Source organism: Arvicanthis niloticus, chromosome 20 (genome assembly GCF_011762505.2).
Source record: "Arvicanthis niloticus isolate mArvNil1 chromosome 20, mArvNil1.pat.X, whole genome shotgun sequence".
Classification (NCBI taxonomy): Eukaryota; Metazoa; Chordata; class Mammalia; order Rodentia; family Muridae; genus Arvicanthis; species Arvicanthis niloticus.
The window spans coordinates 45,477,696-45,503,817 of NC_047677.1; the positions used below are offsets into that span (position 1 = coordinate 45,477,696).

Sequence of the window (26,122 nt, forward strand, 5' to 3'; positions counted from 1 at the left end):
TGCGGCTTTATATGTTTTATTTCCAAGAAATGACATCTTATTCTCATAGAAAGGTAAACCAGACTCTCAAAATGCAGGCCACAGGGTACACTCAACTGTCCAGGACGATGTCAACAGGGTGTGTGAGGTATCAAAAACAATCAACAAATTAAGAAACACAGAACTCATTCAATGCGTAGTGAGGCGGTCAGAGCCAGAGTCCCAGCAGCACTTAAGACGGTGGTGTCGGCAGGGCCAGCACGACAGCAGGTCAGTGACAGACTTCCTAACTCAGTCTCTGCAGCGCATGGCTTCCAGATGCTGTCCAGAGCACCCTCAGGGAATCCTCTAGAACACGCCAAGCTGCCATCCCCCTAGAGTCTCTCACGTGTCCTTGGAGCATAACCTTCATGACAGTCTCTTTGCTTTGAAGAGAAAGACAGACACATGAAGGAGGAGCCTGTGTTTCATCCCCTCACATCCCCGTCATCTCTGCCACCTTTGCCTGTCCACACCACTAGAGGAAAGGGGGAAAGGAAGCTTGGTCCTGGTGGAGACCGGGTTGTGGGCCGATGGTGTTGCCCAAGCAGCCTCCAGCAAGAGGATCCCACTTGGGCCAGCAAGCCCTCACCTTCACACTGGACAGGCTCGGGAGTCACTCTCCTGCACTAGAGCATGCACCACATCTATTTAAATGTGAGCTCGGCCTATGTTCAAAGTTATCCTGCAGCCTCTACCTGAACACCTGGTGACAGTCTCAACTGTCTACGGGATGGCGCTTGGGAAGGCCGGTCTGCTCAGCTGGGGAAGATTTCCTGGGTGCTTCCAAACAGATGGCAGCTTCTGATGACACGGCAAAGACCTCTCACTAGAGGTCACTAAGTCAGGGAACAGCTCTTGCACCTCTAGGCAGAAAGCAGCTTCTGCGATCCCAAGAACTACAGACTCGTAGAAGTCTGAGGTGCCAGTATCTTTGGGTCACTAGTTCATACAGCCCACACAGCTCCAGAGCTCACCACCATAGGACAGTCCTTTCTCAAACAGTTCCTGTGATGCTACTGTCTTACTCTGTGGACGCGTGTACTCCCGTGGGTGTGTAAGCCTGCAGGGAGACAAATGTCTATGCATGTGAGAGTGGAGGCCGCTCAGCCTTAGGTGTGCCTCCTCAGCTGTCCACCCTGTTCTTTGAGACAGTCTTTCTCTCACCATGTCCCGAGGCCCACTGAGGAAGCTCCCAGCAAGCCTCAAGGACACACCTGTGTCTACCACTTCAATGCTGGGATTTTAAGCTTTTTAAATGGCTCTGGGAGTCAAACTTGGGTCCTCATCTGTGAGCACTCTGCCATCCCCCGCCTTCCTGTCATCTCAAACTGTATGAGTTATCAATAAGGAGGAAAAGAGGACAAATTCAAGAGGAAAAGAACAAAAGAAACAAAGAAAGAGGAGCAACAATGAAGAAAGCAGAGCTCGTCTAGTCACCCTGTTAGCCCTCACCCGGCAAGAACTCTGCAAAGCATACATTTTTAAAATCAAAACCTTACATCTGGGCATGGTGGCACTAGGGGAGGCAGAGGCAGGTGGACCTCTTCTGAGTTTGAAGTTAGCTTGGTCTACACTGTAGACCCTAGCTCAGTAAACAATCAATCGATCCAGGGTGGTGCTACAGTCCTTGGGTGCAAGCTTGCGGAGCCATTTTCCTTGGCACACAGTTCTAATCCTACATGCCGATTCCGAGGAAACGACAGTCTCTCAGGACAGGGCGGGGGCAGGGGCCTGCTACCTAACAGGCTCTCCAGTGTTCTTTACCAGACACCACCTGACTGCTACTAACCCACCAAGCAATCCCTTCAAGGCTGGCTTCTAAGAAAGGAGATGGGCAACACCAGAGAGACTTCCAGGGGAGCAGACAGACCTGTTCAGGGTCCGGGACCCTTACTGTTTCTCTACCACCTTCCTCTTTCTACACAGAGGTGGCTCAAGTCATAGGCCAGGTGGATCTTCCTAGAGGCCTACAGCTCAGGAACAGCCCATCTCAGACTCACAATGCCGTCTCTCCACATACACGCATCAGGAGATTCAGTGTAGTGTTACGATAGCAAGGGAGCAGGGAATGCAATCTGTGAGAGTCAGAGCTGAGAAAACAATTTTCCTCCAGACCCTTTGGTTTCTTATTCTAGCCCCTGTCCCCTCCCATGCTCGGCCAGACCCCTACCCGCCAGCTGTCTCCACCCCTGCTTCTTCCATTTCGGAAACTCAGGGAGCTGAGTACAGCACCCTACAACCACCAGAAAACCAGGAGAAGAGGAGGAGAAACTGCTGGGAACACAGTGTGGACACACTTATTAACCAGTTAATTTAAGGGGAGCAGGGGGATTCTGACAGAAGAATGGCCCTCCACTAACCATCTCCCCTCTAGGCAATTTCAGACCTTTTCCTTCAGAGGTGCCTGCTTCGCCACTACACAGCCACAATGACGTCAGGTACAAACGTCCATTTGAATGTTTTATTTACCCCAGCTACAAGGCTGCTTCTTTAATTCTGCTTTAATCCAGCTTCCTAATACCCTTCCTCTCCTCAACAGCTAACTAGTCAGGAGGTGCTGCTCCCACTGGGACCTAAACGTGGAGACACTCAGCAGTCAGGGAAGCCGAGGAAGGCCCTGCTCTTGGAGAGCACAGGACATCTGCATGAGAATCAACCAAACACTTGTCCAGTTTCCAGCATGTGTTCTTTGTTTATTCACTTTGTTTTATTTATGCATATGTGTGTTTTACCTACACATATGTGTGCCATGTGCATTCTTGGTGCCCAAAGCAGCCAAAAGGTGTGTCGGATCCCTTTGGACTGGAGTCACAGGCAGCTGTGAGGCGGCATGTAGGTGCTGGGAATTGAACACAGGTCTTCTAGAAGAGCAGAAAGTGCTCTTGACCACTGAACGCTCTTCCGTCCCAGATCCTAAGTTCTTTTTAGAAATTCCCTCTCACTAAGGAATAAACCAGCTTTCAAATGGCACTAGAACACTCCAAGAGAGTGGGCATTTTAGTTTAAACTTTTCTCTACCCCTCGATGCAGCCCAACAAAGCTGCTGATGGCTCTGGCACATCTTTCCCTAAATCAAGTCTCAGAACCTTCTGTCTGTCTAAACCAAGTCTCAGAGCTGCAAGCAGAGCATGCAGCAAGGAGCTGTTTCCTCAACACTCACTCCTCTTGCCAGAGAGGCCCGCGGGTAGCCTGCTTAGCTTCTGCAGAGAAGGGAGGAGGAATGGGGATCCTTAGTCTATGCAAGTGACTCTCCCTAAGGGGACAGAGGAGCACTCGGGCTCTTCCAGTCAACAGCCATGATGGATGGAAGAATACAGAGAAACTCTCACAGGCCTCCCACCCTGACCCAGGCAACACACTTCAGCTCAAAAGTCGTAACCCGATCCTCATCTAATCTGGCTCCCAGGATGACAAAGGAAGCCTTCTCGTCCACTGGCAGGCCCCTCCCAGTTTTGGCTGTTCTGAAAACATGTGGCATGCTCTCAGTTTGGAAAGCAAGCATCCAGAAAGCCATAAGGCTTGGCCTAAACATGGCTTCCTCTACAGGATCCTCTCTCATCTCCACCTGGCCAGACCTGCGTGAAGGGTCCCTTCTCTGAAGCTGTGCGCACAGCACCTTCAAGTGAGCTCGAGAGCAGGCGAGATGCTCTCCCCGGGCTGGTGTGATGTTCCTATGGAAGTACAAGGTGGAAATGGAGAGCACTGGGCTTCTGCCAGTCAAGGGCAGAGGGAAAACTCGTGGAGACTAAACTGAGCACAAAATATTCTAGCAGGCATCAGGAAAGCAGCAAGCACACACTTCCTTTCAAGGGTCAGCTCATACTCCTGGACAGGAAATGACTAAGGTAAAGGCACACTTCCTGCTCAGCATCCACACCCCCAGGTCTGGGATGAGCCTTCTGCCTGCCTAGTCTCATATGATGGCTGCCTGTCAACCAGCAACGGCTGCCTGTCCCTACCCGAAAAAGCGGATTCCAGTAAGGGCTAGGAGAGAAGAGGGCCACGAACAGAACCCTCGACTGCTGTCAGCAGCGCATGGCCTTTTAGGCTGCCCAGCATCTCTCAGCTCAGGCATACAACCAGGCCACACACACTGTGGCCACGTGACAGCATCCCAGACAGCAGCTGAGCTAATTTCCAACTCCCAGAGGTAGTGACAACACAACAGCCATGGGCACCCTGCCTTCTGTGCAATGGCTCTCTGTGCAATAAGCAGAACTGCCTGCCGACCCAGCAGCCTCCTTGTTTTGCGCTGCAACATGAAGAAACGGCTCTCTGCAGCCCTTACCACAGCAGGCCACAAGAGTGGCATCAGCACTTAAATCAGCAGTTCTCAACCTGTGGGTCACAGCCCCTAAAGACCATCAGAAACGGGTATTTGCACTGAGACTCATAACAGTAGTAGAGTACAGATGGTTAGGAAATAATGATAATAAATAACTAAGTAATTTTATGGTTGGAGGTCACCACAACAAGAGGAACTGCATGTATTAAAGGGTGGCAGCGGTAGGGCTGTTGAGAACCACTGACCTAAATGAACAGACATTCACTACGGAGGGGCACTTCAGCGACACTTGCCATCCCTTCCCAATCTTCTCATCTCAAGTCCCCTGACTGGGAGATGTGTTATCCAAACCCACCAGGACTCAACTCAATAGACCGTGTGTGTGTGCGTGTGTATGAGAAAAGTGCTAGGGACTGAACCCAGGGCCTTGCAGATATTAGGCAAGTACAGCTGATTACGCAGGCATGCACGCGCACACACCCCTATCTCTAACTGGCCAGCTGCCTTCAGCAACAGCACCACCTGGTGTGCAGACGGCCAACCATCTGACTGTTTTTCCAGGCCCACCTTTCACTGCCCTCCAGGGAGCACGCAGGGATACACATGGTGGATGCTCAAACAACAAGGAGACTAATTCTAATTCAGTTCTTTCCTATGTGAGCCATCTGAACTCCCTGTATACTCCCATTTCTCCTGCTTGTACTTAATTAAAAAAACATTTACTAAACTCTATTGTCCACCCCGTAAAACTACCTGCTATAGCTGAGAAATAAGGCAGCCCTTTGTCAGGGAGAGGAACTCCTGCAGCCGCTCACCTCTCCGTTCCCTAACAAGGGCACGTCTTCTTTCCTTCACGTCTGAGCTTAGGTTATCCACCATCTTACTAATGCAGTTGTCCAGAACCAGGGAGTTGGTTCTGGACTCAATGTCCTTCCGACAAATGGGACACTCCACTTTCCGTTTCATCCATTCATTGATACAGAAAGAGCAGAAACTGTGGGCACAGTTCAGGGTGACAGCCTGCAATGGGAAAGGGACACTCTTACTTTCTCAAAGCACAATGACGTGTAGGCAAATGACTCCAGTCAAAGTGGCTGGTCTTCCCTCAGGAGGCTGTCACACCCAACCTCCCTAGGGGCTGCCTAGGAAAAGACTCCCTCTGTACATGCATCTTCCATCCCAAAGGTACCACAAACCAAACCAAACCAATCCAATCCAATCCAATCCAATCCACCTGGTATTCAAATGCATACGCATAACACATTTAGCATAAAATGAATTGGCTACAAAAGGAAAATTTATGAAAATTAAAACAGCTAGAGTAATACTATGGCAAAGTAACAAATGGTAGCCTAGGAGACAGGTGTTTGCTTTTCAAAAAGACCCTCAAAGCTATGAAATATACTCATTCTGGTGCCCGGTACCCACAGTGACCATACACTCAATGGCATTCACTACCCTGCTTCAAAGCCAGACAAGTCCACACGGAGCACCGTGCCCATCTACAGTAAAGGAACAGCGGCAGTATCGGGCGGTTTCACTCCAATACTTCAAAATCCTAACGCTGTGGCCCCGACAGGCTTTCACTGTAGCTAAGGGGTAGCTGTGCAAGCAGATAGCTCAGAAGGGAGCAGCACATCGAGGACTGCATGACTAACACAAGTGGCTGTCTGGTGCACCGGTGGGGGTGGGGTGAGCCACCACTCGCTGGTTCATACTTAACTCGATGAAGTACTCCGAACAGATGATGCACTGCAGCTCGTTCTCCAGCACGTCATTCATGTGGCTGAGAACCTCCTCCTTCTGCGCTTGGACCTTGTCCTTTTCTTCCTGCAAAGACACACCACCACCTGTTATGAGAAACCGCCAGAACACAGGACAGGACAGGAGCAAGTGTGACGTGACCGGAGCACCTGTGCAGGAATGTAACTCTCCCTGTGGGTTACCCTTTCCCAAGAGCTGCCTCCTAACACAGAAGCTGGCTCCCTGTCCTCCCCCTCCCTGTGTGCTGAAAGCTAACCTGCAGTGTGCCAGCATTAGAGTGAAGCCCAGAGGTGTCTAGGAGGATGGGCGGGCAGGATGAGTGACCTAGAACAAAGGCTGCAGGAGCTGGTTCTGCTCTTCTCCCATGTGAAGACACGGTGAGAAATTATCATCTGTGGACCAAAACCATGTCCTTGCCAGACTCCATCCACATCTGCCAGTGCCTTCCAGGACTCCTAGCCTGTAAACTTTGAAAGATACATTTCTGTTGTTCATCAGCTACCCAGTTTACAGTATTTTACTGCAGTGGCCCGGATAAACTAAAAACATACTGTCTCAGTATCTGCTCTGTATGTGATTTTTGTTCCTTTCAACAAATAGCCAAGGTAGGGGCTGGGGGCACTAGCAAGTCACAATCTGAGTATAAAACTTTTATCCAGAACTGTCATTTCCCAGGACAACAGATAAAGAGGACTCTAGAGGCAGGGGCCTGAGTGAGTGTGCAGTCCCTTGTGGAGCTAGCAGCTGTCTTTGAGGACAGAAGAATACCCATCCCTCCTATGACCCCCAGGCGTGGCTGGAAAGATGTCCTTTTGGGCCCCAACCCTCCAATGCTTGCCACCTCTTGCTTCTGTTCCCGTCTATCCCCAAGGTCAGAGCACCCATGGACTTACTATTAGGAAGGACACTAGCTATGCTCTTTCAAGTTGTAAAATTATGTCATCATCCCCCAAACAGGAAGCAACAGGAGTCCAGGAGAGGGAGAAAAGCCACTACATTACACCTGAGCATTCGGCTCTGTTTCTCTGTTTGTCTTTTTCTTTTCTAACCAAAACAAACTATTAAGTCACTTGGGGAAGAAGGTCCAGACTAAAGTCATGTTCTCGGAGATTTTTTCCTTTTAGATTTTTGTTCTGCGTGTATGGGTGTTTTGTCTACAAGTATGACTGCACTCGTACATGCACTGGTGAAGAGGCTGGATTCCCAGGTCTTCTGAAACTAGAGTTACAGATGGCTGTGCGCCATCATGTGCGGTGCTGGGACTTGAACCTCTGGAGAAGCAGCAAGTGTTCTTAACCACTGAGCCGTCTCTCCAGCCCACTGTAAAGGATTCTAAGTTCCTAGGTTTTAAAATATGTGGTAAAGTAAAATGACAGCAACTTGGGGTAAGAAACAGGATTAAGGGCTTAAAGTGGAGGTGGAAGTGGAGCTGGGCTGAAGAGATGGCTCAGTGATTAACAGCACTGGCTGTTCTTCCAGAGGACCCAAGGTCAACCTTAGTAGCCACATGGAAGCTTTCGCCTGTCTGTAACTCTAGTTCCAGTTCCAGGGGCTCCAACATCGTCTTCTGGCCTCTTTAGCTACTACATACATATGTGTACATATGCAAGCAAAATTCTCATATATATATACATACATACATATATATACACACATACTCACATATCTATATCTATATATTCTTTTAAGAGAGAAACTAAGTTCAAGGTAATTTTGACTACATAGTACAATTGAGGTCAGCCTGGACTATGAGATCCCACCTCAAAAAAAAAAGAAAAAAAAAAAAAAAAAAAAAGAAAAAGAAAAGAAAGGAAAGGAAAGGAAATGTTGGAGCCATGTGCGGTGTGCAGCAGTGATCCTAAGAGATTACTGGCCAGCCAGGGTTATATAGTAAAATCCTGTCTCAGAAAACAAACACAAGGTGCTCAGAGGTTATAGCTCAGGAACAGAGAGCTTGCCTAGGATGCCTAAGGCCCTGGTCCATCCCTAGCAAACACACAACCTCCCCCAAAATAAAAGGTACTGATTTAACAAAGGACAAAGACATCAACCTGTCAGGGAGGTACCTTCCTTTCTGTCCTTAGCTCCAGCTCTGGAGTACGGTGAGACACAGTCTGACTCAGGACACTCATCCCAGGTTAGCTAGAAACTGTGACCTGTGGCCTGAGCTTGTACGTATATTCAAACATCACATGGCTCCTCGAAGTATACATTTTACAGTTACACAAGCTTAAAGAAAAACGTTTCACTTACACATCTGGATTTCAGCCTCCCGTGAAAGAACTGGATCTGAGAAGACTGGCCTTGCGCTGCTGGGTGGCTTCTGACTGAGGAGAGAAGAGCTGCCTTCTGGGAAGGAGGCGGAAGCACCGGCCTCACAGCCTGCAGTGTTCTTACACTCAGGTCGCTTCCCTTACTTTATTACAGGTCTGGTCCTGGGAGGCACTGATGTTTGCAACTTATAATTTAAGAGTTCTTATCCCACCGATCTGATGGGGAGACAGACAACTTCTAACAGAGAATCTCCCAGCAAAGGCTAGCATGCAGGGTCCATGCCTCCTTCCCAGCATTTAGCTTCTCAACAAGGAAGGAGAGGAATACTGCCTCACAATGAGTATGTACAGGGTGAGGAACTATAGGTTATCTCCCTGAGGTAAGGAACAACTGTCTGTAGTCACCACAGCAACCACGCACTCCAGAGAATGCCAGGCCGCACGCGCTAAAGCCTCTGTCCTCCAGCCCATACCTTGGTCCGCTCCAATTCTTTGTTCTTGGCTTGAATGATTTTCTCAAAGTCCTTCTTGCTGCGATTTAGTTCTTCCATCAGAGCGCGATGCTACAGAAACAGCAGGTAAGCCATCAGGACGAGCTGAGTAACAACCCTCTTGTTAGCCACACACCTGCGCTTCCTCCCTCCGCTCAGTGTCTCTGCTTTAGGGACCAGTGATGACAATTTCAAAAACTGCCTTCTTTCATTCAGGATGATGGCTCGGGATGGGAGAGAGGACAGCAGATCTGTTAGTCCTTGGGGACTGACCTGGCCCGAGTCGTCTACAAGCTGGCATGCCCACTGTGACTGTGGGTTCTACAGTTCTTCTACCAGTCTGAAAAGAGAACATCTTCAGAGGGATCATCCACACCAGGTCAAGCTGGATAGCAAAGAAGTGTGACCTGACGCCATTCAGACTGATGCATGACCAAGCCTCACCACACGAGTTAGAGCAGGTGTGGGCCGGAGCTACAGGGAGCAGAAAACCCCAGGCCTTCCTCACTGCAAGGCAAAGCCTGACTCTCTCTGGCCAGTTTCAAAACATCTAAGCATTGGTTTAAAAACACTCAGTGCGCCTGGCTCATCGGGTAAAGGCGTTTGCAATGCGGCCTGCAGACCTGAATCTGATTTCTGGAATCCATACAGAGGAGGGAACCCACTCCCCAAAGCTCCCCAAGTCACACATACTGTGGTACACGAGCACCCATGGTATCTGTTTTCATTTACTGCATGTGTATGGATATAAGCCACATGTGTTCACATGCCCTGGGAGACAGAGAACTATGTCCAGTCTCCTGAAGCTGGAGTTAGAAGGGGCTGTAAGCTGTCTGAGTGCTGGCAACCAAGTCTCCAGCCTCATGTGAATGCTTGTACACACGTACACACGTACACACATACACACACACACACACACGCACACACAGAGTAAAATAAACATACATTTAAATACTCAAATGGGAACGATGCCTACCCTTTTACCCTATGAAGTAGATAAGCTCAGAAAATAAAATCCAATACAATTTTCACCTAATTATTTCCGAAGCCATTTATGCACCTGCCTACAAGAAAATCTAGGCAGGTTCCCTCTCACCTAACTGTCAGTACCGATAAGGCTGAGGCGTAGGTCTGAATCATAAGAGCGCCCTGAACCAACCGCAGGCAAGCTGTTCGCTGTGCTCCCTGGGGCTTTAACCATCTCACTAACCTTTCTGCTGAACTTGCACCTAGTTACTGATCACAATCAAAGCTCAAAGATGAAGCAAGTTTTTGTTGTTGTTTGAGACAGGGTCTCACTATGCAGACCAGGTTGGCCTTGAACTCACAAGATGTACCTGCCTCTGCCTCCAAGTGCTACGGTTAAAGGTGTCTGCTGCCGTATGCAGCTGCAGCGCATTTTAAAGGTATAAGGAGCATGTAGGAGGTAGTCAAGTAAAGACGACCTAGGATTCAATGAAGTAAATCACAGGTGGTCTGTTGGAGGACTTCATGGGTAAGCTGCACTATTTTGTTAATGGGTGTTTTTAGATGAGGCCCTGAGGCCCAGGTATAGCTAACCCCTCCCTGCTGCTGCCCTCGCTAGTCTGGAAGTAGAGCCCCTATCTCAGAGAGCGTCTACAGGCTGTTCTGTCATCATCAGGGCACCTTCTGCTGAATGAAGACGTAAGTTTCCACGCTGAGATCTGCTGTGTATCTGTGAGGCTCCAAATCTCCAGCCTGATGGTGTGAGCATCTGGCACCTGTTCTGTTTGCAGACTAGAGATAACAGAGGAGTGGGCTCCGAGGCAGGCAGCTAGTGGCCATGTGGTGCTTGGCTGTTCCCCACTCACAACTACCCCAGCCTCTGCAAGTGGGAGAGATTACGTTACCTCCTGCAGAGCCTGCACCAGCTGCTGCTTCAGGTCGCATTCTCCTCGCTCTTCCTCCAACCCCTGAAAAGCCAAATGGAGGTGGAATGCTTCTGCAGTACAGGAGAGGACAAGACCCCAGGAGCAGTCACGTCGAGGAGCACAGGGCAGGGAGAAGCACGAGACCCCAGCTTACTTCAAGGGTCAGGAGCAGAGTTATTTGCTCAACTACCGTGCTCAGCTTCAGGACTGGGCTTCAGGCCGCCCACTGAGCGGCTCTGAAACACCACAGAGAGACACTCTAACTTTCTTTTATTACCATAATACTCAAATGGACAGAATCTAAGCTACCAACATCCAAACTCAGTATCTCCCCAAGGCTGGCCCCCGCAATGCTCCCTGTCCCGTCCCTCCGCACCAACCACCCTCTGCCCTGGCCCGAGTCTCCTCTGCCTTTCCCAGTAGCCACTTGGACCGGCACTCATCTGTGGCCAGCTTCTTCCCATGCAGTCTGTGTTCTTGCTGCCTTAGGGATTACCTACAGGGTGGGGGGGTCTCCACTCGTCGTAATTTAATGTGCCAACTATTCCTCCAATGTGTTAATAGGGAACATATCTTGTTTCTACAAGATAAATTACTTAGTGATTTAAAATGAGCATTTTAATAACAAGCAGAATTCCAAATGCAATGCCAGGCTAAGCTACCGTGAGGGCAGAGGGAGATGCAGTTAACACACAGCATCGGGCATGCTTCTCAACCAGTCTCTTCTGCCTTTAACCTCCTGCTCCAGAAAAGACTTAGCGCTTGTCTCTTTAGGACAGAGTAGCCACAGGTATTAATCCCAGACACACTCTCATCTCTGAACACACTACCCTTTAAAGGGAACTCTGCTCAGTGATGGTGTGATACCCTAAACAGGAGATTCCCACCCTGTTAATTTAAGGCGGTCTGGGCTGGACAAGGGGAGCAGAAGCTACACACTGACCATGTATGCCCTGAGGCGCTTATGTAATTCATGGCTTTTGTTAACCTTACCAGCTCAAGGAGACAGCAGAAGTTAGAGAGAAAAGCATAAACTCTTCAGAAACAGGCTGACACCACTACAGGCTGATCCTTGCCCAGAGAGACCCAAGATAAAAAAACAAAACAAAACAAAAAAAACCCCTCTGCACTTCAGCTGTGACTGGTTCTTTTTGGTTTTAAGTCAACAATAGGGAATTCCTGACATTCGCCATTACCTGAACAGCTGGGGTGGGAACGGCGCAGTCCCTGCCACATGGGAACTGACATTTTAAGCAGGAAGAGGATTAGCTCCAGCCTGAAGCTTTATGCAAGAGCTTGTCAGCAAAGCCAACGATCTGGCATTGAGAACACATTTGGTCCAACCTCCATACCACTCAGATAGTCTTTTACTTTCTAGTAGAGGACAGTGGCTTATCATTCAGCCAGCTGTGTGCTTCCATGGCATTCTGACTGAGCAAGACAGGAACTAAAAACCACTCTCTGCCCCCCCCCCCCCCCCCCCCCCCCGTGAGCTAGACTTAACTGCATAACCACTGCGTTGTCGTGTACACAAAGACAGGGTACCCAGCTGACCCGCACCTGCTCTGACAGACAGCCGAGAGCAAAGAAGCCCTGAGGACATGGTTTTCGAGCATCCTAACCTTTACCCAGCCTCTCCCTGACTTTGCCTCAGCTCTGCAACCCGTTTCCAAGCAGAGACCAGGGTCTCCAGGTGGCTGCTGCAGTCACCGTGCTCATCTTGGCCCCTTCCTGGCTCCTGACCACACCACTGTGCTGAAACCCCAATCCTCCCCAAACCCCATCCCAGTTTCCCACTCCCACTCTGTCTCCTGTGCTTAGCACAGTCCCTGCTTCAGAGACAACACTAGCAAGGAGCTCACCAAGTGCCTGCCCCCCTGAGGGGACCCCTGCCCTCTGCCTCTGTGGTACCTGAAGGTAGTGCTCCTCTTCCTGGAAAGTCTTCTCCAGCTGTTCCACCCTTGCTTGCTGCTGAGCCTGCTCTGCATACAGCTGAGACTGTAAATCTCGCAGCTCCTTCTCCAGCCTCACCATTTTCTTGGAGCTCCCCTTCCGGGCCTGCCTCTTGGCGTTCAGGATAGCCATCTGCTTTTCCTGCACCTGTGTTTTCAGCTTCAGCGTCCTGGACATGGCCACCTTAAACAGCTCTAAGCTGCTCTGAGACGCTGATGGGCTGCAGGCCTTCTGCTTCTTAGGACAGAGGTCGAGGACCTTTGGGAGAGTAGAGCAAGCATGAGGCCCGGTGGTCCTCTCACTCGCCTCAAGAGAAGTCAATGTAGGACACAAACATCCCAAGGGCCGACTTGCTGCTTCACCTTTGCCGTGTAACTTCTCTGGCTCAACGGGTTTACTGGAGATTTTAGTCAGTGGGCATCTGAGACCTGAGGGGCCCTCGGCTGGAAGACTCTCTAGCCCATCCAAACTGAATTTCCTCTTAGTTCTCAAGCTTTTATGTTTTTCCGTTGTCTGGTCATTCTTGGGGGCAAGGCAGGGAGCCAGACTCTCCAAGTCTTCTTCAATAACTTCGTATTCATACTCCACGGTCTCCTTGTCCTCCAGTGGCACTCCGAGCTGGATATGGTCTCCCTTACGGATGCAATAACCCTGGAGCGGTGCCAGACGTTCCCTGTTCAGCCAAACACCATTCAGACTCTGGGGGAAAAGAAAGAAAAACAAAATAAGCTCATGATTTTCCTCCTCCTAATGGAATTTCTCGCTTGCTGCTGCAAAATCTTCTGCCTTTTCAGAAGGAACCCCTTGAGAACAAACAGAAACCAGAGGTGTTCATAAAGCACCGTCTCTGGAAAGAGCCCTGTTCGCACTACCTATATGTCTGGCGTCCTACCTATATGTCGCGTTCACCTCCACAGAGAACGCCTGGGGAGCAGGCCAAATCTCCTTACTAAAACTCAGCAGAGCACTCAGCAACACTCGAACTCAACCCTCCTATTGACTCCAACTCCGGGCAGTGGAGAAAATGCTCCTAGGGAGGAAAGCCCCGCCACAGCGAACCACAGCCAGGTTTAGGCCGGAGTCACCCACGCTCTCAAGTGGACCCTCAACACACTGAGCAGCAAACACGCTCAGTGTACAAACGCTAAGAGGACAGTACCAATACTCTATACTGGGAGTCTGAGTGTAGGTGGGACTGACCCAAGGAACACCGCAGCTGTGTACGTGAGGTGCAGTGTAGCAAGCAGAGCTGGGGCTCCCACTTGAGCTCACAGACCAAATTCAACACTTGCTGTATTTGCTGCATACTTTTCGCAACTTCTCTCGTCTGCCTCAGTTTCGTCTATGAAATGAAGAAGTCTGGTATCTGCCCCACTCTGAGATGCACAGCACAGCACTTCGATTCGTAAGTCTTGCTCCCAAACCTCTTGTTATAGTGAAATGACACTGTTGAGGGCATGGATCAGGAGGGGTTGTGCTCCGGGGCAAAAGCTCAGGAAGACTTGGCTCAAGCTCAACACCGGAGTCTTGCATTAGACTGCCTGTATTTGCAATGTGTCCATCATCTAAGAGCTGAATGACACTGAGCGGACTTCCTGCTTGTCTTTTGGGCTGGTTCCTGTGTCTATCAGATAATATGTTTCTGGGGATCCCTGTGTGTAGCATACTTAGAACAGCACAACCGATAGACATATCACTTTCCCTCTGTGCTCAACAGCCTACCAGTTACGGTGGTTTTTTACAGGAACGGCCCCATAGACTCATGTGTTTGAATGCTTGGCTATAGGGAGTGGTGCTATTAGGAGATGTGGCCTTGTTGGAGGAAGTGTGTCACTGAGGAGGGGGGCTTTGAGGTCTCCTACACTCAAGCTAGTGTGACAGTCTCTCCCTGCTGCCTTCGGATCAAGATATAGACTCTTGGCTCCTCCTGCACCATGCCTGCCTGCCTGCCTGCCTGCCGCCATGCTCCCCACCATGATGACAATGGACTAAGCCTCTGAAACTGTAAGCCAGCCCCAACTAAGTGTTTTCCTTTATAAGAGTTGCTGTGGTCGCAGTGTCTGTTCACGGCAATTGAAACCCCCAAGTAAAACAGTAGGTAAAGACACCAAGGACAAAATAGATATAAAAACAACTTTTAGCAGCTCTTTGTGGGAAAACAGCACAAGGACACAACTAAGTATGGAATCCCATGGCCCAGCAAAGGGTGCTGTGTGGAGGTGGGGTAGCTAAATGGAGATGACAAGTCCTAAAATAGACTTCGGAGCTAACGAGATACTGGGAGGGCTTTTACCTTTGGGGGAGAGGCCAGAGATACTCACTGAACTGAGATGAAGACTGACATTTACACTGTATTTTTTAGGTTAGCGATCTGCTAAAAGTATCAGTCAATATTTTAAATGTCTTTACAAAGCACAGTATGCAATGTAAATGGATAAATCATAAATGTACAGCTAGATTCAATGAAGAATCACAAGTGAACACCTCAGCACACTCTACAACATGGCTTTAAAAAGCACATCACAGTATCCAAGGAACCCTTGTCTCCTCCCCTCACAAGAGGACCAGTATCCTGGCATAATGGCTTCACCTAGTTCTGAACACCATATAACTCGTACTCTCTTCTGCTGTCAGGTGTGTGCACACATGTGTACAAGGCCAGCACTGGGTGTTTTCCTCAGGTGCTCTTTGCTTTGCGTGTGTGTGTGTTTTGTATGTCTCATTCACCATGTGTATACCTGACACCCGTGGAGGTCAGAAGAGAACATCAGACCCCTAGACCCAGAGCTGTGGACAGTAGTGAGCCACCATGTACATGCTGGGAATTGGGCCCTCTGCAAGAGCAATGGACGTTCTTAACCAGAGTCGACCCACCTCCCCAGGTCTAGATTTGGACACACACAGATTTCTACATGGAGTCAGGTCGGTGTGCCTGCCTCACAATCTCCTTAGCCCCTACTTTGTTTCTTGAGACAGCATCTGGCTATATAATCCTAGTTAGCGTGAAAGTCACAATCTCCTGCCCCACGCCCCAGTTCTGGGGTTACAGGCAAATATTATAGCATGCGTGGCTACTTGCTGCAAAGTCTTTTCACTCAATATCATGATTCTAAGACTGATCCATGGTCAGCACAGTAGGGTACACTGTAGAAATACACTGCAGAGGTATTTATACATTCTACGTGGGTGGGCATCACAGATGTGTCCTAGAGACAGAAACGGACACACACACTCTCACAACTGGATGAGTCACGGACTGTCACGGTACTTGTGCCTACTGGCCATCCCTCTGAAGGACACAGTGTGTCCCTCACTCTAGCTGGTACCCAGGGTCACCATCTTTCACTTTGGCCACTTTAGAATGTGTAGTTTGGATTTGAATTTCCCTGAGCACCGAGTTTATTTCTCATGAAGAGCGAGAACTCGGTACACTCTTTTGTGTACAGATTTGGAATCATGTACACGCCAGGCAGTGGTGGCGCATACCTTTAATCCCAGCATTTGGGAAGCAGAGGCAGGCGGATTTCTGAGTTTAAGGCCAGCCTGGTCTACACAGTGAGCTCCAGGACAGCCAGGGCTACACAGAGAAACCCTGTCTCAAAAAACCAAAAAAAAAAAAAAAAAAAAAAAAAAAAGAATCCTGTACACACAAGCAGACGGCACCAGTTACGTGAATATACAGCAATCACTTCCACCTCCGGCTCACCTGTTTCTTAACGCTATCTTTTGAAGAACAGAAATCCTTAATGTTATTCTACTACATCAAATATTTGTAGCCTCCTCCCCCTCCCCCCCCCCAGGGTCTCAGAGCTGCTGCTCTGGGGATTCATCTCTGCCTCCCACCTTGCTGTAGGAGCACATGGATTACAGACGTGCAATAGCTGATGGCCTTAACATGGGTCCTGGGGAGCCAAACTCAGGTCTGCACGCTTGTGTGGCAAGCGCTTTTCCTACTGAGCCACATCCTTGGCCTATCATCTGAATCCCTCAGAAGTATGCCAGAGCTGGAGAGGTGGCTCAGCACTTACAAGCACTGCTGCTCTGGCAGAGGACCCAGGTTCAATTCCCAGCACCCATAAGGTGGCTCCCAACCATCTGTAACTGCAGTTCTGGGGATCTGTTTCCCTTCTCTGTCCTCCACAGGCACTGCATGCATGTAGTACACAGACACACATGAAGACAAACACCCACACACAGAAAACAGCTAAAAGAGCAAACAGAAGTCAGGGCCACGGGTTGCTGTTGATGCTAGCAGACCTGATGATGGAACTATCCAAGCAGTGAGACTCAGCCACAGAAAACACAGTCACAGGACTTGAGATGCCAGAGTCTATCACTCAAAGGTAAAAATCACCAAGTAGCAGATGAATCTGTGGCTAACCTGGTCTACATAACAACAACACTCCTGCTGCCGTTAATATTTAATAAAAGGGGCTGCACAGGCCGGTGGCGGCAGCTCTGCTTAGCTCTGCTACCATGTTCCCCAGCCAGAGGCCACGCATGCGCGCCACAGCTAGAAATAGCCGGCCAGAAACACCGGCCCTGGCAACCACGAGACACCAGCATAGGAGATGGCTCTGCCAATCTTCCACACTGTCTCCACATGGTTGGGCTGAGCCCAGACCATCCCACCATCCACACTGTACCAGGTAGAAATGAGACTTTAATGTTTAAAGATTATCCAAAGGCTTTATATGTTTGATAATGCCCAATTAACAAGATGCCCACACAATTAGAGGTGTTAACCAATTAACTAACTTAGATATAAGTTGTTACCCAGGACTGCTCTCTGTACATGGTTCTCCATTGCTCCTCCATCTTTGCCTCCCTAGCTCCTCCTTTTCCTTCCCTTACTCCTCCCACCTTAGCTCCTCCCAACTTGCAGGGGGTGGGGAGGGGAGGGGAGGGGAGGGGAGGGAATTTCCCCCGCTACCCCACCCCCCACACCATTCCATGGTCCATTTCCATTACCCCCTGGGTGCTTGCGCATGTCCACTTTAGGCACTTCCTTGATCCGGGGCTTTGTAAATGTCTACCAGACCAGTGACTTTAAGTTTTATTTAAAGGGAACTGAAGAGATAGCCCAACAGTTCAGGGTGCTTGCTCCCTTTCCAGAGAGCCCTGGACCCTCTAGAAAGTTCTAACACTTAAATGGGACATTTCACAACTTCCTGTAATTCCAGCTCTGGAGAACCCAAACCTGTCTTCTAGCCTCAAGCACCTGCATACAGATGTGCACACAAGACGTATGGAAGTAATAATAATAACGGTATCTACAAAAGATGTCTAAAGCAGAAAAATCTTTTATTCACAGTAAAATATTTCGAGAAAAGGTGCACGCCTTTAGCCCCAGCACTTGACAGGCAGAGGCAGTGGATCTTTTGTGAGTTCAAGGCTAGCCTGGTCTACAGAGCTAGTTCCAGGACAGCCAGGGCTACCCAGAAAAAACATGTCTTGAAAAACCAGAAAAGGAAAATTTAAAATATGTAATAGGTCTGGAGAGATGGCCTGGTGGCTAAGAGCATCACATGTTTCCAGCTCAGCTCCCAGAATGCACAGAGTGGCCCAGGATTTCAACTCCAGTTCTAGATCTGGTAACACCAGCCTGGGCTGGCACACGCACTCACATTCACATACCGCCCCTCCCCCAAAGCACACACAAGTTAATCTACACAACTCAACAGAAGCCATCAGGTTTGTGTGACCTCTGTGTACCTTATTGTCCATGATCGTCCACTGTCCCTCCGGATTCTGCCTCAGAACGCAGTGGTTTCGAGAGATCATCAGAGGGCACACCTTTGATATCAGCTGGTATGTGACACCAAATCCCCGTCCAATAGTCACCTGAAAGACAAGGCAATGTAAGACACAATCAGTCACTATGCTAACAGGGAAGGCTCTTTGCAGTCTTACCAACAGGCTGCAAACACAAGTCCTGACTTATGAAACCAGACACCTGTGGACCCTAAACTCTTCTGCTATCCTCCCCTTCCTCCTCTTCCTCCCTCTCCTCAGCTGCCTCAGGGAGCCACCACATAGAAAAAAGCAAGATGTTGTGATAAGACAACACTTAAGAGTTAACAGTAAGCCGGGCGGTGGTGGCGCATGCCTTTAATCCCAGCACTTGGGAGGCAGAGGCAGGCGGATTTCTGAGTTCGAGGCCAGCCTGGTCTACTGAGTGAGTTCCAGGACAGCCAAAGGCTATACAGAGAAACCCTGTCTCGAAAAACCAAGAAAAAAAAAAAGAGTTAACAGTAAGCAAAAGAGAGGGCAAAAAAAGCCAGGCAGTAGTGGCACACACCTTTAGTCCCAGTACTGGGGAGGCACGGGCAGACAGAGCTCTGTGAGTTCAAGGCTAGCCTGGTCTACATAGTGAGTTTTAGGACAGCCAGGGCTACACAGAAAAATCCTGTCTCAAAAACCAAACAGAAAACAACAAAAACAGAAGAGTTAGCCATGGAGGGCTGTGAGACAGCTCGGCAGCTAAGAGCACTGGCTGTTCTTCCACAAGACCAAGTTTGTTTCCCACCAGCCACATGGTGACTTATAACCACCTGCAATTCTAGATGGAGCAGACCCGATGCCCTCTTCTGCCTATATCCCGGCACCAGGCACCTTGTGTACAACACACACGCAGTGAAAACAATCATACACATACACCCGTGTGCACAAGACACACGCAGCCAAAACAATCATACACAAAATAATTTACAAAAAGCTAATATAAAGTCTCGGGCTAGGACAACCCTGCAAGGTCATTTATCTTACCCCCCCCCCCCCGTGAGACGGGAGACACATCAGCATCAGCTCATCTAGAACACGTACGCCAGGCCTCGGGGTCTTCTCAATGTTTCAGTTCTGCCCTAGGTTCATTAGGAAACCTCCAAACCTCTTCTGTCTACAGTTGGGAAGCGTCTCCCGAGTCACTATCCCTGCCCTGTACTCCCAGGGCCTGAGCTTGAGTGTATCATCTCAATGGGTCTGAGAGGGCTCCCTGTTCTTAGGGGTTTGAAAGCAGTGAAACAACTTGAAGTCAAATCGTGGGTTACAAGCTGGAGGCTTATGTCCTGCTTGAGATGGCTTTCCAGACTGTGCGCTCGCTCTCGTGTTTTCCCTCTCTCTCTCTCTCTCTCTCTCTGTGTGTGTGTGTGTGTGTGTGTGTGTGTGTGTGTGTGTGTTCTGCTCCAGACAGTTCGCCGAGCAGTTCTCTCTAGCTTCTACAAGGTCAAATCCTGTATCAGCTTCCTAGTTCTAGGAAGGTTACCGGTGATGTGTGGCACCGGCTGTCACGGCGCTCCAGTACACTGCCAAGTTATCCTCAGCCTGAGAAACGACTTTTTTTTTTTAATTTTTAAAATTGTATTACCTTTACTCTATGTGCACTGGTATTTTGCATGCAGACATGTCTATGTGAGTGTCAGATCTTGGAGTTACAGTTGTGAGCTGCCATGTGGGTGCTGGAATTTAAACCCCAGTCTTCTAGAAGAGCAGTCAGTGTCCTTAATTGCTGAGCCATCTCTCCAGCCCCCCCCCCCCCTTTACATTTCCTGATCCTCCCTCCCCTAGGATGACTATGCTGTGCCTCTTTCTATACTGGACTAGCTGGCAAGCGTGCGTTCACATGCAGGCGTGAGGCTGACGGTATCTTGTTAGTTCCGCCTGCCACACTGCCTTGGTAAGGCTTCTTTTACCTTTTGATCTGCCATCAGACAGACAGACAGACAGACATAATGTTCCTTCTAGCTTTAGATTCCCATGAACTGATATGGCAGCTGATACTGTACCTTCAGTCAAGCTAGATGGGGACTGGAGAGGTGCTCAGTGGCTAAGAACTTGGAACTCCAAATCCAAACACAATGCCCTCTTCTGCCCTTGCAGGCACAATACACACATAGGGTGTACACTGCAAAGTCTAGTTAGTAGTCTACACCTACATTCCTTGAGTCCTGGGTCTGCGCTTACACACAAGAACAGCTTGAGTTTCTGTAGAAGATAGAAACGAAGCTCAGATTCCCATCTGTCAGTCACACTTCCTGTATACCTGTCTAATCATAACCACGTAGGGAAAGAAATGAGGTTCTTCTGAGACGCAGGTCTTATACAGTTTGTTTTCTGTGCTTAAGCAATCTTTTGACTGACCTTAGCAGAAAACAGCCAAGGTTATGGTTTTCTCTTTTCCTGTTTGAGATAGGGTCTCACTATGTAGCCTTCACTGGTCTGAACTCTCTGTAGGCCAGGGTGGCCTGGAACTCAGAGATCCTCCTGACTCTGAGTTCTGGGATTAAAGGTGTGAATGGTCTGTGGTTTTCTAAAACATGCCTTCGTTCCTCTTGTAAATTCTTCAGAGCCATATCTTCAAGCTCCTTAAAGACCAGCTACAGCTCTGGCTCAGTTTATTAACTGCTATGGAGACAGACCTCAGCTGAGAACACAGAAGCCACCTTTGGTTCCTCGCCCCTCATTCCCGAGTCCTAGCTGTACCTAATCCTAGTCCTGCAGTCACTTCTGCCCTGGGTCTCTTCACTGCCATCTCTCAGTCCACCTAGCCCCAGGCTTCCAGCTCTTTTCTGAGTCTTTCTCTTCCCATAGCAGCTGAAGAGGGAGTAAGGAAAAAAGGTTAGATTACCTCCCTTCTTTAAAACTCACCTTAACCTAAAGCTGTCCACACTCCAGTAGACCTAAGGGTCTTCTCATATATACTGTACTCTCTGCTTAAAATGTTCTTTCCTGCCAGGCGGTGGGGGCGCCAGCCTTTAATCCCAGCACTTGTGAGGCAGAGGCAGGTGAATTTCTGAGTTTGAGGCCAGCCTGGTCTACAGAGTGAGTTCCAGGACAGCCAGGGCTACACAGAGAAGAAACCCTGTCTCCAAAAACCAAAAACAAAAAACCAAAAACCAAAAACAAAAAACCAAAACCAAAAAAAAAAAAAAAAAAAAAAGCTCTTTACTTAGAGCCGTAAACTCCTCTTCCCAGTCTCACCCTCTCAGGGCCTACACTATTACACTTACCTAAAAGTGGTAAGGGCATGCACTTAGCACAGTTCTAAAGTACCTCGTTCTACTGTCCACCCCACCCGACTGCACAGCAGATACCTGAGAACACAGGGGTGCTGCCCAAACCCTGTGTGGTGAGAAACCCCTGCAGCCCTAGCACTTAGGAGGTGGGGACGGGAGAGGACGCCCGTCTGCCTACAGCCACCAAGATAGCTCAGTGGGGAAAGGCACTTGCTACCAAGCCTGACAGCCTGAGCTCAACATCTTGGCCCACAAAGTAGGAGACAATGGACGTCTGCAAATTGTCCTGTACACTGCAACATGCAGACACCCATGCTCACACATATGTACACAAGTTTTTCAAATGGAAAATGTCCAGGTCTGAGGAGTAGCGTGGTGATGGGGGGTATTTAGGGATGGTCTACTGTCTGTGTTCACTAACAATTTCCATCACTGGTAGCTGTTTTAGGGAACGTAGTCCATATTTCATGTGACACAATGGGAGAGACAGTCCGACTGCCATCAGGGAAAGCAGCACAGAAGAGCGGATAAGCACCTTGTTCTGAAACAGACTTAGAATCCCGAGGAAGTAAATGCCCTTCATCCTGGGCTTCACACTGGTCTCATTTCATCATCACTCCCCACGGCAGCTGCTCCACCTCCAGCCCTTTAGTACGGACACGGATCTAGATGGACACTCTTGTTTTTGACCACCTTCACCAGCCCCGTCCTCCTCTGCAGGGCTCTGATGCTGAGAGATCCAGAACACACTCAGGAGCCATCCCACCCCTTCCCCTTCCAACTCACTCAGGGTAGAGTCACCGAACCAAACACCAGAGAAGCAGGCAGGCGGCAGGCACAGCTGTCCCCTGCAGGGCCGCAAGTTTCATTTGTGCTTACACCAGCCTTTCCAGATTGGTTTAGGAAGCTTAAAGACAGATCATTAACTGAAGGATTCCCTTCAGTGTGATATGAAGATCCCTCCATGTTCTTAGATTTTTATCTGCACAACGAAGCTTTGAGGGAAACTGGAAAGGCAGGCACTAACCTGCCCTAGCTGTTATGATTGGCTGATACCAGGCACGCCTCTCAAAACCCTATGCAAACCCACCTGGACTATCACCTGAGAGCCATAGTCAGCTCTCCTCCCTGATTCTAACTCTTTATACACTCTGCAGGCTATGCCCCAAATGCTGCCAACAACCTGACTTGGCGGGTCACCAGGGAGGCTTTCCTTACCCGCGGGTCCCCCAAGGCGGGTCAATCCTCACAGTCTCCAGCTTTCTCTTGGTTTGTCTGGGCCTTGCCCCATGGATGTAATCCCACACAGATGGATGGAACAGTGTAGAACAGGTTCAGCAGTGCTTTACAGTTGGCCCTCTTGCCCTTGTCACTCTAGGGCTGCCAAGCTATTCCGGAGCAATAGATTAGTCCACAAAGCTGAGTCTCAACGAATAAATCAACACTTAAGTTTCCCTACAGGGGTGTGAGAGCTTAGCAAATGCTCAGGGATCAGATTAAGTAATGCAGAGGGGAAAAAAAAAACCCAAACAACTTATAGGTAAAAATAAGCAGCCCTCTAATGCCTAATTTAAAGCCAGACCGGCTCTAGAATATTGCTAAATAAGCCACACCTTGGTCCACACAGACGGTCTCAGGCTCCTTCACCGTGTAAACTCTTTCCCTGGTTCAAACCATAAATTCCTATGTTTGTCTCTCAATTGAGAATATCACAGCTTATCAGAAAAAAAAAATCTAACCTTACCAATTCACTGAATTTAACTTAGATGATGTCTTAGGGTTACTATTCTTGCCAGGAAACATCATGACCAAAAACCAAATTGGAGAAGAAAGGTTTTTTGTTTTGTTTTGTTTCAGCTTACACTTCTGAATTGCAGTCCATCACCAAAGAAGTTAGGACAGGAACTCACACAGGGCAGGAACCTGGAGGCAGGAGCTGATGCAGAGGCCCATGAAGGGGTGCTGCTGACTGGTTTCTTATAGAACCCAGGACCACCAGCCCAGGGATGGCCCCACCCACAATGGGCTTGGCCCTCCTCCATCAGTCACTAATTAGAAAATTCCTTTCAGCCGGTTGTTATGTTACGGAGGCATTTTCTCAGTTGAGATTCCCTCCTTTCAGATGACTCTAGTTTGTGGGGTTTCCCAAAACCCCAAGGGTTCTGCACTGCAACCTCATCCAGTGACCCAGTTGTCTTTCCAGAGCTGACTGCAAGAACGCAGCCAGCCCCAGGGCCTCTTCCCCCACTTCCCACTTAGAACTTTACCTCCCCTTTTGTCTTTGTTTCTAATTTTGCACTTATGGAGCTGAAGATACAGCTCATTTGGTAGACTGCTCGCTCGCCTTGCAAGTACGAGACCCTGGGTTCAGTCCCCAGCACCAGCCCTTTAAGTCTGCATTATCCAATACTGTGTGAGCACTTTCTGGAGAGAAGGCTGACTGTCTCTGACCCACGTCGGGGATCCAACCGTAGCCCACCCCGAAGCTCCAATTCCCCTCGGAGAGGGAATGAAAGACTTTATTTTTTAACATTACAGCTTGAGGGTTTTAGGCAAGCCACCCTTAAACTCGAGATCACACTTTAAATAAACTCCAGAGAGTCCAGGCCCTCCGTAGCCTTGCGGGAGTCCATCTTCAGATTCTCCTGGGCAGCAGGTTCGCCATTCGTAGTAGTCAATGGGGACGCCTCTGCCTCAGTTTCCCCGTCTCAGCTGGGTCACCGCAAGGCTCTGAGAGCCGCTTTAACGGGGACCCTGCCAGCTCTCCGACCCCATCCTTCTCGCTGGGAGACCCGCGTCCGTTACAGCGGCTCCCGCACGGGCCCCGCTCCCGCGCAGCCGCCCTCCAGCTCGGGCCTCAAGCCGCGGCCTCGCCTGACCTCGCGGACCGATCCCTCCAGGCCCTGAGGTGGCCGGAGCCCGCTGCCGCCTCGGCGCCTCCCGGCAGGCCGGGTGCGCTGTACGCCGCGCCGCTCCTCAGCCTCCCCGCTCCCGCAGCCCGCCAGGCCGCTGGTCCTCACCTCACTCCCCGCCTCCAGCTGCAGCCACTCGCGGTCCATCCCCAGCCGCCGCAAGCACCAGCTCCGGACGGCCGCGAGCTGCCCCGAGACCAAGGGGTCGGCCTCGCCCATAGCCCGCTCGGCACCGGGGCAGCGCTCAGCAACCAGCCAAACTCTAGCCTGGGCTCCGGCCGCCTCCGAGGCGCCTCTCGCGCACCATACCTAAACACCAGACAGAAGCAATCGCCCGGGAATCGGCGGCTCGGCGAGCGCGGGCCTGCCCCGGGGCTGGGAAGGCGGGCAGAGCGCGTGCGCAGCGGGAAGCCCGCGGCGGCGGACAGGAAGCGCGCGGGTTTGAGCCAGAAAGGACGAGCCTAACGCCTGCTGCGGACCGAGGCCAACCTCCAAGACCCCCCAAACCGTAAAACGTAAACTATTGGGCTTGGAGGATGACTCAACGAGTAAAGTTGTTCGCTGCCAAGCGTGGAGACAGGAGTTCGATGCTCAGGCTTCACTTACATGGGGGCGGGAGAATTGGCCTCTGGCCTCCACTTGCGCGCCCTAGCGGGGGTTTGTGTGTGCACACACGAATAAACAAATTAAAAATTATAGGAAATAGCGGTAAGTCGAGGCCAGCCTGGTCTACAGAGTGAGTTCCAGGACAGCCGGGGCTACACAGAGAAACCCTGTCTCGAAAAACCAAATAAATAAATAAATAAATAAATAGCAGTAAGAAACACTCTCGTTCCTGGGGTTCGTGAGTATAATAATGATATTTCCCAATACCGTCCACTCTACGCTCTCCAAAGCCACTAACCCCAGATCCAGCAGCAATGAACTGGAGCCTCTCATTTCCACCCTACCCCTTGGTCTTTGGCAGGGTGTGGTGGAGGGTATCCACCGTTACCCAATGAGTTAGAGGCCAGCCTCCGATACGAGACCCTGTCTACAAAACAAACAAAAATTGTCTTATAGCTACATTCCGATGGTGGCCACAACCATTTTATTTAAAACTATAGCCTAAGCGAACTGGCGGTGGCTCGGCCCTTAAGGCGCCCGCCCACAGAGGGCGCCCGTCTCTTGGTGCGCGCGTTCGAATCCCTTGCTCCCGCTCCCGCGTCTTGTGGGGAAAAAAAAAAGTTAAAAAACAAAACAAAACAAAAAAAAACTATAGCCTACTTTGGGCGGGGGGGGGGGGGGGTAGGAGATTCTGAACATTGAACACACGGCCAAGCATGTTCTCTGTAGCTCCATTATAGCCCACGTTTGAGTGATTTCTAAAACTCTGATCATTGTGAAGTTGATTTGGTCGATTGCTATTTAGCATCTTTTTTTTTTTTTTGGCATGACCTCATTTTGTTACTGTTTTTTTTTTTTTTTTTTTTTTTTTGGTTTGGTTTGGTTTGGTTTTTCGAGACAGGGTTTCTCCG

The 26,122-nt window shown here is 49.7% G+C and overlaps 1 protein-coding gene across 3 annotated transcripts; it reads right to left on the minus strand.

The window, feature by feature from the left end:
- On the minus strand, positions 1–25,016 carry Rnf8 (ring finger protein 8). 3 transcript variants are annotated; one of them, XM_034524141.2, is made up of 8 exons: positions 24,714–25,016; positions 18,395–18,523; positions 12,638–13,378; positions 10,706–10,768; positions 8,817–8,906; positions 6,029–6,136; positions 5,122–5,326; positions 1–404 (listed from the first exon to the last, which is right to left on the minus strand). In XM_034524141.2, exons 1-8 carry the CDS (start codon positions 24,822–24,824, stop codon positions 388–390), a joined length of 1,464 nt encoding a protein of 487 aa, XP_034380032.1. In that variant the 5' UTR covers positions 24,825–25,016; the 3' UTR covers positions 1–387. The 3 variants fall into 3 exon arrangements, with proteins under 3 accessions (XP_034380032.1, XP_034380033.1, XP_076773192.1); XM_034524142.2 differs by lacking the exon at positions 24,714–25,016 and adding an exon at positions 22,912–23,058; XM_076917077.1 differs by lacking the exon at positions 10,706–10,768 and having other exon boundaries at positions 24,714–24,985.
- Positions 25,017–26,122: the final 1,106 nt, after the last annotated feature.